General features: G+C 41.1%; 1 protein-coding gene across 6 annotated transcripts in view; it reads left to right on the forward strand.

The window, feature by feature from the left end:
* Positions 1–13,573, forward strand: part of LOC111253232 (uncharacterized) — a 141,922-nt gene that overhangs the window by 98,304 nt on the left and 30,045 nt on the right. For all 6 annotated transcript variants that reach the window (XM_022812353.2, XM_086979658.1, XM_086979663.1 and 3 more), the window contains one exon: positions 2,252–2,351. In XM_022812353.2, the coding sequence (XP_022668088.2) occupies positions 2,252–2,351 (100 nt within the window). The remainder of the gene's footprint in view (positions 1–2,251; positions 2,352–13,573) is intronic.

The following is a 13,573-nucleotide window of genomic DNA, read 5'->3' on the forward strand; positions in this document are numbered from 1 at the left end:
AGTATATTTTTTTTACTATAAGGCAGCATATCTAACTGATAACAAACAATGCTGATGAAACCCGAGCGTGTTTATACGTGTTTTGTAGAGGAAACTGGAACTGTGCAGGTGGGAATAGGTAAGCTCGTCAAACCCCGCAGCACATTTTGGGGCTATTGCTGCTTCTGTTCTTCATTTAAGAATATGGCGTCACTTAAAAAGAATAACCATTAGTGATGCCATCGTTTTGCACAGCGGCATGGAAGCTGAAAGACGGATATGAGGCCAACGCCTAGTTGTTTTTATATTTTGCCTCGTCTACACAATCCCAAACGCTTCACAGGTGCCAATAACGGCCTTACCGATAGGGAAGCTCCTCCTCATTTCCTTCGTGACCTGCATAACCGTGGTTTCCCGTTCTGCCTCTCCGCCTTTTGCTAGGTTTTCCAACGGTCCGCAATGTACATTTTACCATAACTCGAAGACGACTTGCCATCTGCAACAATAGACAGGAGTTTCCCGCAGACATTAGCACCCTTCGACTAAAGTAAACGCTATTCGAAGTAAAAAACAATATACTAGCCTATATCTTGATACTTGCGTACGCGGAAAAAGTATTACATTTAAGTGGATAGTTTTGTCATCGTTCCTAACAACCTATACCGCCTTAACAGCATCACACATATCTCTGGTGATTATTAATAGCGGATTACAGCCCTGGATGATAGTCACGTACTGGCTAGCACTGGTTTTCATTCCGAATGAGAAAACTTATGTCTTTAGGCAATGGACCTGAAAAGCATAGCAACTACCACTATTACCAGATTCAGGATTGTCTGGAGGCAATTCCTAGGTTCGATCTTGCGTATAAGCCGACTTTGGTGAACGGTTCTACGGAATGCCTTTGGTAAAGCCAACTACCGATCGAACTAGGTGGTTTTATGAATCACCTCGAAGCCATCTGGTCGGAGAAGAAAAACTGTAAACCGTGGCAGTGGTGTAGTTTACTGTAGCTTTATGTTGGAAGAAGTTGGGGCTAGAGTTTGAAAATTAACCTCATGCAGCCAAGCTCAGGTACACGCGGGATAAAAAAAAATCTGCCTACATAATTTCTACAGATGCGACCCCGTTCCGTGGTCCTGATCGAAACTGCGGCGCTCTAAAGTGAGAACAACAAAAGGCAAGATCATTGCTTACACGAAATTTAATTTTTGATTCCTTCGAGGTTAACTTGGATATCGTGTAGGCTAAATGGTGAATGTAAAAGTCATAACTGGACATGTCCATGCATCATGTATAATAGCAACAGACATTTTGATTTTACCTTCAAAAACAAAATGTATAGTTATTTTCTCTTCCTTTTTAAATTCTGAATTTCAATAATTTAAGTTTTTTTCAAGAAAACATAGTGTAGGTATACTTGAAAAAATGTTAAACATTTGTCGACGAGAATACACAAGTATAGCATATTTATCTGATCTACGTATTAGATTGTGCATGATCTAGGGTTTTACTAAAGAAGAATTTTCGTCTCTAAAAGTTATCTTAACGAAAGAACACCCTTAGAGCTACTATTATGGAACAGCACTAGCGCAGTTTCCGAGTTCCAGTATTATAAATAATGCACTCCGCTTTAGTATCATTCTTGTACACTTACTCTGTTTTCGTCGCAATTGCAAATAACGCGGAACTTACACTTAACGTACTAATATCTTGGGTAATTGCCTATGTGGGGAAAGTATAACTTACGGGCGCAAAAGTTTCAGTCACTCCAAATAACAGCTGAAGTAGCCAGGTAGAATTACAAGAGCACAATTATGGTTTCCTCAAATGTGCTAAAAGCATTCTCAAGTTGTCGATATTTGGCAACTAAGCAGTATGTAAACATAATCCATAATTTGTCGTTCATTTCTTCTATAATATATTTAAGTAGCAGTTAAGAACCGCAAGGGGGATTGTATTAAAAGCTAAAAAGTGTATCTTTGTTATGTATAGGGAAGGATAAAAATAGGCTTACAGATGGAGAGGGAGGAATGTCTACAAGTTTGAAAAAACATAATTTTAGTACGGAGCGTATAACTTTACCGTTGCAATAATTGCGGCTTCAACTGACGTTTGGTTAACAATAAACCTTTTTCGATGCTACGCTGATGTTTGATAATCCTTGACCTGTGGTTCTCTCCATCATAAGGCTACATTTGCACCGTTATGTACCCAGCTTGCTCTGATATAATACGGAGGGCCATATTAACATTTTCGATTTCATTTTCAGCCGCTGCGATGTCTCATCATATACGGATATGTCCAAATGATCAACCCCGATCGCTATCAAGAGGTCAAACTTTACCGAGAAGATGACGCTGGTGCAATTGGTGAGTAACAGAAGACGATTTTCTGTTTTTTTTGTCACTGTAGATAATTTGAGCACTCGTCTCTGAAAGCAGGTAACTCTGCCCTCGGCTTACGAGCTGCAAGCATTTTTGCAAGCACATGGTTAAAAAAATATCCGTTTTTTTTCGAGTGCATGAGATTTGGTCTGGCTTACTATATCATTTTGCGTATGTGTTTAGGTATGGCCAAAGTAAAACATGTTTCGATTGAAACACTTTCCCCCTTTTCTTGGGAACTGCCTCATATGTTCTATTCAGGAAATACCATAAGTAAATTTACTAAAACCTCGTATATAATAAATAACACTCAAGACTGTCAATAAATTTTTACTAGCAAATTATCAACTAAATCTAGACAGCATTTATTGGTATTATAACCCGTACCGGCGTCAACCGCTACGCCAGTGTACTCGATGTATTTGTTCATTAATTTTTTGATAATGGGAAAAAAGGTCTAGTACACTGTTGCCTTGGTGAAGAAGTTTCGTTACAAAAAAAGTCCTAAGTTTAAGTGAAAGAAGCATGAAGCAAGACAGATCCAGAAATGGAAGTGAAAGATTGTCGAATGAGCTATTTGTAACAAAAGTAAGCATTGTAAAGTATTATATATTGGCACTTCTTATTGCTACCCATATACGCATTGCCACGCTAAACGCGCATATATGATGGATATGAATACCTGTTCTGCTTATTCCGATAATGCTGGGTCTTGAATTACATTGATGGCTCAGATACACTTTGCCAACCAATACAGACGGGGCTTCTACAGTACAATACAAGGAAACATTTTAGCACATTATTGACTGCCTCGACCTGTTTAGGAAGCCCTAAGCTTACCGTTTGACCATGTACAACTATTTTGAATTTTACATGCAGTACTGCCGACGAGCATTATTTTACAAAGCGGGCGACCGGTACCAATAAAAATATATCTCCACGTCCGATTTAAGACCTAGCTCATCTCATATGCTGTTAAATTTAAAAAGCAAATGCGTTACAACTAAACGATCGCAGGGACACAACCGTACCAACTGCTGATGCATCATTATGACTCTGATCGGCATCATTTAAGATGCTTTTCCATCATAGTCGACAATGTAGAAAAGACTTCAGTAGTGATTTTCGATCGCACCTTAAGCTCCTGAAAAATTTAACGCAGCCCGCTCACTATTTCAAAACGGGTGCACTTCGAATTACGCCCTTAAAATGACGAGTCATTAGCACAATTGGCAGTTGTATCGCCCGGACAAAAGCGCTCTCGACTTTCTCATGCTAATCAATTGGAGATTAAGATTTAAGCCATTTGCAAGAACCCTTGTCCAGTGAGTCTTGTGTCTGCTGTATTCTCTAGGCCCATGGTTTGATGCGACTATCAATGTATAGCAGTTCTTGCGCATCGCTCTTCCCTAGACTACTCATTGATTGAACTGTAGGAGTAAATGTTCGCCTTGATATGCTATGATTGAGCGATTGCAGCTGGAGCGGACAACTGGGACGTTTCTAAAGAGAAATTTAACAAACGTTTCTACCCAAAGGGAGTCAGCCTACCCATTCTTCTGAGGCATGAAGACCAGGTAGGGGACGTTCGAAGGCCAAGCTAACTCTTTGGGGCAAGCTCATGACTCTATGGTGTTGCTACACAATATAAAAAGAACAGCCAAGTTCATTCTCTTTGTAACTTCATTGCGGCAACTAATCCGTCTTCGTATAACGCCCAGGCCGCCCGATGGTATGCATTGAAGGACCGTGACAAGAGCCAGCCGATTTTAAGTGGGCCATGGCTGTCCAACATAGTCCCACGAGTTTTCGCACCGGCGCGGTAGGTTATCAGCGTCAAAAACGATACTACTTCCACCCGCTTGTGTATACAGCAGTCGAACACAAGGCCACATCGTTTCCGTATTATAGCTTGTAAAAAAAAAAAAGGCGCCCTACCTTATTATTACCCCATGACGGCCAAAAAAGGCAATTGACATTTCCGGAGTCGTCGAAGTAACTAATCGCGACCATCGAGTTACCGAAATCTGCGGTTCAGGTGGATAGGATCCTGCATCCCTCATAAGCACCTTCGTGATTCCGTATAACGCGACCATCGCGTCGGAGGTCTCCGATGCGCTCTTCCATCCATTAAGAGAATTGCTCGGGTTGCATACGCTGGAGTTGATTCAGGCAATAGCATCTGGCGAGGCTGCTATGGCAGGATTCAGGCATTTATTGGTGAAGCCGGGAAGTTACCCATAGGGCACCCGGTAAATTATTCCGATAGCCTCCTCTGTATGCATACCCGCGGTGACCAATTTGCGTTGCAAAGAGAGTACAAAAAATGGTTGATGATAACATGATCAAGCCCTCGTCTATTCCGTGACCTTACCTGGTCGTCCTCGTGAAGAAGACGACCTGATTTTGCGTAAACGGCAGGCAAGTTAACTTCGGTCACAAAGAGAGACGTCTTCCATTTTCACGCTCTCGACGTGTTAAGGAAGACCAAGGTGTTGGGCAGGTTCCCTTGGCTCCTGGTTATACCCTAAAAACCGCATGTTATACCCTAAACGGTAGACACCTATTTAAGCAGATGCGTTTCAAGTTAGCCAACGCTTGGGTGACATCTCAGTGGTTGATGAACCGGGTATTAAGTAAGTTACAATATCAGATTAATGCACTTAGCCTGAGGCTAGAAAAGCGTCTGTACCATTTCTGAGAATACTTTCCTGTTCTCAGTGCCATCGATATACATCTCAAGGCGCTGAAGTGTTCGTTCGCTATGCGAGAGATTGTAAACTTCGAACATAATATTTTCCCGCTGGGAATCTTTTCTGATCCACAAAAGGTTGCGGGCATACACGCCACAAAGCCACCTATAACTCTGCGTTAATTATAAAGTTTTCTGGGGCTAATATTTCACTACTGCTGGTTCATACGGGACTTTATCGAAGTCGCAAAACTGCCGCACCGTTTGTTAAAAACGAAAGTCCCTGTCGCATGGACTACGTTTCATCGTAGAAAATTTCTTGTTTTGAAGGGCGCCTTGGCAAGTGACCCTATTTTACAACAGCTATAGAAAGACTTGCAGATCAAAATAGAGACCGCATGAGCGGTTCCGTCATGGAGGTGGTGTTCGCTCAATTTTAAGATAAGGTGGAATGCGTGATAGCCTATACGAGTAAGCGTCTCTCCGTACAAAAGGCGAAATAACATTCGTCGGAAACGAACTTTTTACCTGTTATTTAGATAGTAAAAAATTCCACCAATACCTGTATCTACGTTCGTGATGGCGACCATCTGCAACAAGTTAAAATACCTGCAAAGCAAGAACAGTGGCCCCTGGAACTGTTGGAATATGACTTTAACTTATGGTACCAGAACGGCGAAACAAATCATATCTCGCCTACATGGGATAGCACTTCGAAGAGGGGTTGTAGGTGACGGTATTGGCCCTGGATCGTTTGTAATACATTAGACGGCGAGTCCGTATTAAGCTCCGCTAGTGACCATGCTTTAGTCAAGTAGCCGTCTTGCCGTTAAAGCGTGAAAGGGCCAATCGACTTATGCTAAGGGGAGCCACCTTGTATTATTCCAGGCCACATACAATAGTTGCTTTCTGGCATCAAAGACCTCCAGGCTTAACAAAGACTGCTTACCAGTTTACGTCTCGTTACTTCCTGAAGCGGGGCATCTGGGCGAAGATACGGGAGCACGTCCGCGTCAGCGGGAAAAATCGAGCCACAAGCGTCATCTGTCCCAGACGCTTGTGGAGCTTACGATACACTCTTTTACAAAGATAAACTTAGATTTTATGGGGCCGCTGTGCATGCCCGAAAAGGCACTGCCGTTTGCGCTGGTCAGTATATTGTACCCGCTTTATTCATTTTTTTTTCTGGCCCGCTAGGGAACAACCCGATCCGCGGCAAAGGCGCTCTTCGCCTTTCAGAACCGGTATGGGCTTCTAAACGCGGTCGTCACGGGTAATGCGAGCTTTTTCGGGGCCCGCGCCTGCGGTACTATGTCACATACCCAGCATTCGCCACGTCAGGTCCACTGTAGCCCACCCGCAAATGGGCTAGTGGCACAGTCACGGAGCGTACCTCCATACCTCTGGTGAAGTCGCTTGGCTCCTCCGCCCTAGGGGTGCTCTTGAAGGGCGTTCTTACTGTGAATTCTACGGACAGCAAGGCTCGAGGGGCAACAACTACTTTTATCATTTCTCGAATTATTGCACAGGTTTGAGGCCTGTTGCCAGAAGAGTTGCACTCAGTCTAAGAGCGCAGGCGTTCGGTACCCAAGCTACGAAAAGGGGTCCATGCTTAACTTCGCCATCGAAGGCGAGGTGCCGAAAAAGCAACCCCGTCCTCTGCTTCTTACATACCAGCATCTTCACACGTCACAGAAGTTGCTTCCCACATTTAAGTCAGAGTGGAGTATCGAGAAGAGAATCGCGCGGTACAAGTATCGCCTAAGCAGCCATAGCAGCGACGTGTCGCAAATCTACGGGATACCCGAAATCACTGGCCGTGACCATGGTAGCGTTGACGATCGAGAAGGACGTGTGTAATTACAACATGTGTCCAGTTCCGACCGACTATGAGTATATATAGTACCCACTTGTCGAATCTTGGTATGTATATATATACATGTAGAAGATGGATAATAAAAATAAAAGCGAATTATTCGCGGGAAGCGATCGTTACGCACGATGACTATTGAATTCGCTAGACGGTTCAATGAGCCTGCGGAGAATGTGGTGAATGTCATGTAATTTTAAAAATAGTGCTAAATATCCATTCGTTTCACAACGCATATAATTATACAGGATAGACTGAAAAACTAATGAGTAATATTTTTACTAGATGATTGTACAATAATGCATTACCTAGTCGATTTGAGATATTGTGAAGATAGGAAAGAACCCGAAGAGTTCCTGGCTTGCTACTGCTCTTAGTATAGCAGATGTTTATTCCCTTCAAAGGTTGGATTCTTGCCTTAGGGCAGAAAGAATTCAAGTGCTTCCTGGTGTTATCTTCAGGACTTCGTGTCCTAAATCTAATGAAAGACAACTAGTTATACTGTCCAATATACTTATGCACTTCGAGAAAATGTGCGGCTACGTTATCCACTTCTCGTCTGATTTTCGCTGACACCGGAAACGAAAATGAGGGTTTTGATGAAATTTATTCCCCTCAATCACAATGGTCACCCTGCGCCTATACATGTCCGCTAACTATAAAAGCGAGTCTAAAATGTGAGCTCATTCTCGGCGTCTCGAAGCTCATACCTAATTTCATTGGGTAAGTTAAATACAGATCACTTTGTTGATCAACATACGTAGTGTAGGATATTTTCCATCGAAAAAAGTGGCCGAACAATTTTTACGTGTTTCGAAAATACATACAAAATAAGGTGTTATCAAAAGACGCATCAGTTGCCTTTCAAAATAACCAGCTTCCGCTGTTCAGTGTAATCTAGAATATTTATCTAGGGTAACAGCTCAAACTAAGCTAAGATACGCTTAATTCAACGGTTGTCTCATTAGGGTTGATTGAGCTGTTTGATATGTTGACTACTGAAAGGTTTCAAAGCAGGTACATTCTGTTTTCAAAAATTTACGGAACGACCTATTTTCAATGCTAACCATAACCAGTTCAATCTTTCAATTTTTGCGTTAGGAAGTGATTGGCAATCTGTCTTGTGATAATTATGCCGGTATTCAGTCAGCTTTCATGGAAATTGATACAGAGAAACAGTTCATTCGCATAGAAAATAACTAGACATGGGCCTACGATTGAACTCTGTGGAATTGTACGTGTGTTACTAGTTGGTCATTTGAGACCATATTGCCAATTAATGCATGCGTACAGGTGCTTGGCCAAATAAAATTCGAAATATTCGCATTTTCGGCAAGAAAAAGTAGGATATTATTTCTGAAAATATCCAGCGTTTTTCCAGCATCAACGAAGGCTATAGAAAGCCAGATTAGAGGAGCGCGAGCAAAAAAAAACATATATCGAAGTTTGGCACATATTTCATAGTTCGGCACAGAAATGAGTCACAGTGATGGGTCCAGAGTTTGTGGGGCGGTTTCAAATTTAAATAACGAGATAACTTGAGATGCTAAAAAACAAAAGCTGAAGAGATAAGTTAAGCAATTAAATGTTAGTTAGAACATTTCACATAGGCCAACAAATTAACAAATCAGATTCTATTTTCATACAGAGTGACATCACAATTTTTTGATAACGGGTGATATATTGAATGAAAGGCAAAAAGGACGACGCATGTAGCGATGGTGAATCTAGCTTTGCGGCTAATTCCGTTAAGTCATTATAGCCTCTGAATGTCAGATACAGTATTTTGCAGACAGATCCTTTGAATACGATCATAGAATCTGTTGACTATAATGATCATCGCAAGCCATTATAACATTATCTATCCTTTTGTAGAGTGACATCGGTTTTTATCCATTATGTTTACGCAGTTGATCGGTTTTATCAGGGGCACATCTTACTAACCTATCCAAATATGTCTAAGCTCTGCCGGGAAAGTTTCAGGTGTGTATTATTTGCACGAATGAAATTTTTCACTGACAAAACAGGATTAATTGCTGACGTCACATCTGTAGACTCGTATAGTAGTAACTAATTAACAAAGAGGAGTTTACTCAAATATTGATTATAATTATTTTCACTGAAAATGTTCTTTTTTCGGGTTAGCTTTAGAAGTGGTTACCGGAAAATTAATCCCTATAAGCGCAAAATGATTGCCAAGGTGAGCCTGAGCATAGGCGCGCCGAGCGATAAAAGTACGTGATCTGCGTATGTTTTCATACCTACTTCGTTATTCCATCTATCAAAAGCAATGGGCCATTGAAGTGGTGGCATAATGGGTAATATGGAAATTTCTCATCTGCATCTTGTAAAATCATATTCGTGTCGTCAAAGATAATCGTGCGTATGCGTTGAGTTGATCGTTACATCAAGAAATTAAGTCAACGTGCAACTGTTTTAACGAGTGCCAAAGTCAGTTCCTACAACGATAGATTCAGGAGATCGTCACCTCGAGCAGCACTTCTACAACCTGTACACGCTCCTCAGGGGACGAAGAGTATTCAGAAGAATACACTTCAAATGATTCGTGGACACAGAGACGCCGCGTCGCCGGCGCGCACAGAGCGAGTGACTGCCTAGAGTTGACTCTCTTAGATTGTAACAGCAGCAATATCAGAATTTTTCAAGGAAGTTTCCGAAATGCATGTCGACGTGTAACATGGCTTCTGTCGGTATTTGTTCAGATTTGCCCTTTGCTCTAACGTCACAGAGATTAATATGGAATACATTGATAGATGTATATATATTTAAATCGCAGATCAGTTTAATATCAGATACACAAAATCTGTGTTACAACGCGAACGGAGTGCATTTGCCTAAAAAGGTGTCCTTTTTATCTGCATCAACAGCAGGTAGAACTATGTTTTTCTGTAAAAGGACTATCCTTTTGAAACTTGGTGGTTAATTCGGCATAGGAGTACTAGTAACTTACAGATTAGACAGCAAAAATACATTCATTAACTTGGTTGTAACCTATTAATGAACATCCGGCTACTTCACTAGTTCTAAGCCAAGATTTAGAACTACACATCACATTTGACTGTAGGGCATGTGCTGAAGCTAAACCTTCAAGAAACCTCGCATCTAAAGGTTTCTGTGGCCAGGAATACCGTCTATGTGTCTTTTATATGCAGCATATCACAGAAACAGTGTGATATGGATTTACATATAGGTTGCTGTTTTGTTCGCCGTGGCTACCATGGTATTGCCCGCAATCAAAAATACCCCTTTTTTCTGTGCTTGGTATGCCCCTATTCCTTCCATACGGTCGCTGTCGTCTTTGCTCAATGTCGTATGTTTACTTTCATCATGGACGCCTCTCAGCTGTCGCCTACAGCCGCTGTCCAATTCTTCTTGGGCTATGTTCTATCTTATGTACGTGCGGATGTGTTTGAGGCTTCGATGAACCTAAGCTCTACCGTCGCGACGGAAGACCCTATACGGAATACATAACTACAGATATTACAGTTCTTCCAATGTCAGGCGTGGCAGCGCTATAGCTATCTTTCGCATGACGAAAAGTTTTATGTCGGAAGCCAAGTGCTACAATGCAGTCCGCTTTAACTTGACCGTGTTGATATCGTCTACATTGTATTAAAATTCGCTTGTATATGACGGATACCCTTTAGCTGTACACCGTGATTATACTCAATATAATCTGGCTCATTTCTACGTCCGCAATGCGCGTTTCTGTTTCGTGATCAATTTTTTAGCCTATTCTTGCGTATTTCATTGGAATAACACAACCGAATTCTTCGAAGGTTATTCGAGACTCCTACTGGCAGTAGGTTATTCTTCTTCCTTCTCACGTTCAATTCGGGGTCATTTGTGTACTGAAGTGCTGCCGAACATCCGGAGGATGGACGGCTGTAGACGCTGCAATCTATCGACGCGAGAAATGGTTTTAAATTCGCTGTAAATGTAGATTTTTTAATCGATTCGAGAATAGTAACAAAGCTAGCTATATTTGCGTCCACTAAGTTCCTTAAAACTAGTTCGGAATCTTTCTAAAGGGCTTAATACTTTTTCAGTGCGCCGGTACTGCTGTCGCTAGTATATTAAAAACTAGGCTATTGGAACCCCTAGTCTCATCAGTTCTCTACCCGCTTTAGGTAACAGTGCGAATTTTGGACAGTAAAAAACTTCACTAGCGTGGTCAGCGCATACAGCTGCACCTAGTTGATAGAGCACCCGTTCCTTGAATCCTTCCGTGAGCTGTTAAGTTGAAGATATCGTATAGTCAGTCGAACAAAGAATAAGTAGTTGACTGTTGAACAATAGTGACCCTCTTCACCACGATACATAGGTTAACACACTGATTAAATACAAGACAGTTGCAGTTACACTATATTTTTTGCTTAGCATTGTACACAACGAAAAATACAGCAGAAAGGCAAAAAAAAAAACTGATGATCGACTGGCTGAATGTACACCGCGGCGGCAGGATCAAAATAATTCAAATGCGACAATGTGATTGATCATTCAGCAATTCAATACGCTTCTAATGCAATATCTTTAAATTAAGTTGTTTGTTATAAAGATTTTTTTATCTCTTTCTTTTTCGTTTGCCTGTTTAAAAGTTGGATCGTCCCCTGTACGCAATAACATTTTGTTTGATCATACAGGGAAATATTTCCGAAATAACAAGCCAGTCATGCATTTAGGGACTGCTACACAGCTAGGGGCGCATGCAACAAATTATAATATATAGCTATTCCAGGTACCCAATGCTATCATAAATTATAGTTTCCATAATAAGTAAAACTAGTGCTTTTGCTGTTTTAATCCACGTTACCATTTTTGTTCGTATTCAACCGCTATGCTTACCGGTAATGCCAAGCTTAATTTTTCTCAGCGTAAACTGCTATGAGACAAACCTTATTTCGGTCGGGCGTGAATACATGTTGAAAGTCGAATATGATATATCTTATCATCACGTTTGGCGAGGGGGCATATCCATGTAGTTTCGCCGATCTATATTTTTATTTATACTTTTTATAATTTCATAATTTTTAATATAATTTTAAAAGTAGACAATCAGGTGCCGTAATCAAAGCTACACTACCGTAAATGGACTGCTCGCCAATTCCACGTTGATTTATTACAATAACATGCGGGCTTGACATCTCAGTGATCTTCGGCTTTCGACAGTCCGCCAACTTAATATTCATGGGTAATAACGTCGCAACTTCACTACGTTTTAGTGATGTAGTGAAAGTCAATAAACGAACTATCTACTCGAGAAACACAACTCACAAAGGGCTTCTGTAGTATATATTGTTTTGAAAAGAAATCTTTTCAAAGGCTAACTTAGCACTAGACAGTGCCTAAAAATGATGCGTTCATACGACAGAGACAAACGCCAGTGTTAATTGCCGTTGAAAAGTAAACAAAAACAAGTTCATCATCTGTAGTTAGTGTCGTCTGCAAATAGTCTTCTGTTCGGTGCCTAAACGCATTATCTACTTTATATTATACTAGTTCTGTGTAAACAAAAGCTTTTGGGCGTTGGTCAATTCCCGATCATTTTAATCGTAATCGCTAGACTTTACTTAAGATATACATAAAACTATATGAGTTGTTTAAGTTACGAAAAGCTAAAGTAGTGGTGAAAGTATAAATTATTGTCAAATCGGGTTAGTAAATTTTAAATGTTATCTGCTTGTATCAAAACACAAAGCTCGTATCAAACAAAAAAAATTAAATATGTTATCTCTATAAAGAAAAGTACCGAAAAGACACTATATTAAAATAAATAATCCTTTTTTAAATTTAAAAAAAAATACTATATTTGCTTTTTATTATGTCTAAAGAATCAACAACTGTTCATATACAAGTTCAGTGTCGTTCAAAATCGTCACACGAATGGTGGAATCAAACTGACAGGTTTTATATCACTTCCTAGTTTTTCTCGTTTTCCTAGGAATCAACAGGCCAATTTTAGACCCTATAGTCGCAGGAGAAGGGATTATTGACGAAATATAGCCAGTGATGAAGAAGAAACTATGTATTAACAATGACACTAGAATGAAGCTCGGTCCCCAGTAGAGACGATTTCTGCTCGAATGATGACCACTGGCGGAACGTCTGATCCGCTCGTTTTCATTTCTGACAATGCAATTATCTTCGCTGTCGTGGCTCGCACAATAATCACTACAGCTGTCGCTGATTCTGCCGTCGTCGCCACCGTCACCCCTACACTAGCAAGCGCGGAAAACATGAATACTCTTCGTAAGCCATCTCCGCCTCAATACTAAGTGAAGTGCAGCTGAACGAGCTCAACAGAACATGACCACTGGTGTGGTCCTAATAGAGGGGGCCTTACGCCAGCACATGGGACTGCTACATGTAAGAAAGAAAGTTCCTGCATCTTTTGGTGATGCGCACAGTGGAACTTCTGCCTTTCTCGGATGAGGGCGAGCCCAAGTATGGAAACCGGTTAACATAGGCAAGAGGCGACCTCACGAAATGAAAGATGTCAGTGGGCACTGCCCTGTTTTCCCCTCTAGACTTCACTGCCTCTGTTCCGATAAAGTTTACGGTTAGTACCAAGTTTGTGGCTGCTGCGGGGAACCGAACTAACGCTTGGTGCACTTGTAACTTTTT

This window comes from Varroa destructor, unplaced genomic scaffold, assembly GCF_002443255.2.
Source record: "Varroa destructor unplaced genomic scaffold, Vdes_3.0 BEIS01000001.1, whole genome shotgun sequence".
Taxonomy (NCBI): domain Eukaryota; kingdom Metazoa; phylum Arthropoda; class Arachnida; order Mesostigmata; family Varroidae; genus Varroa; species Varroa destructor.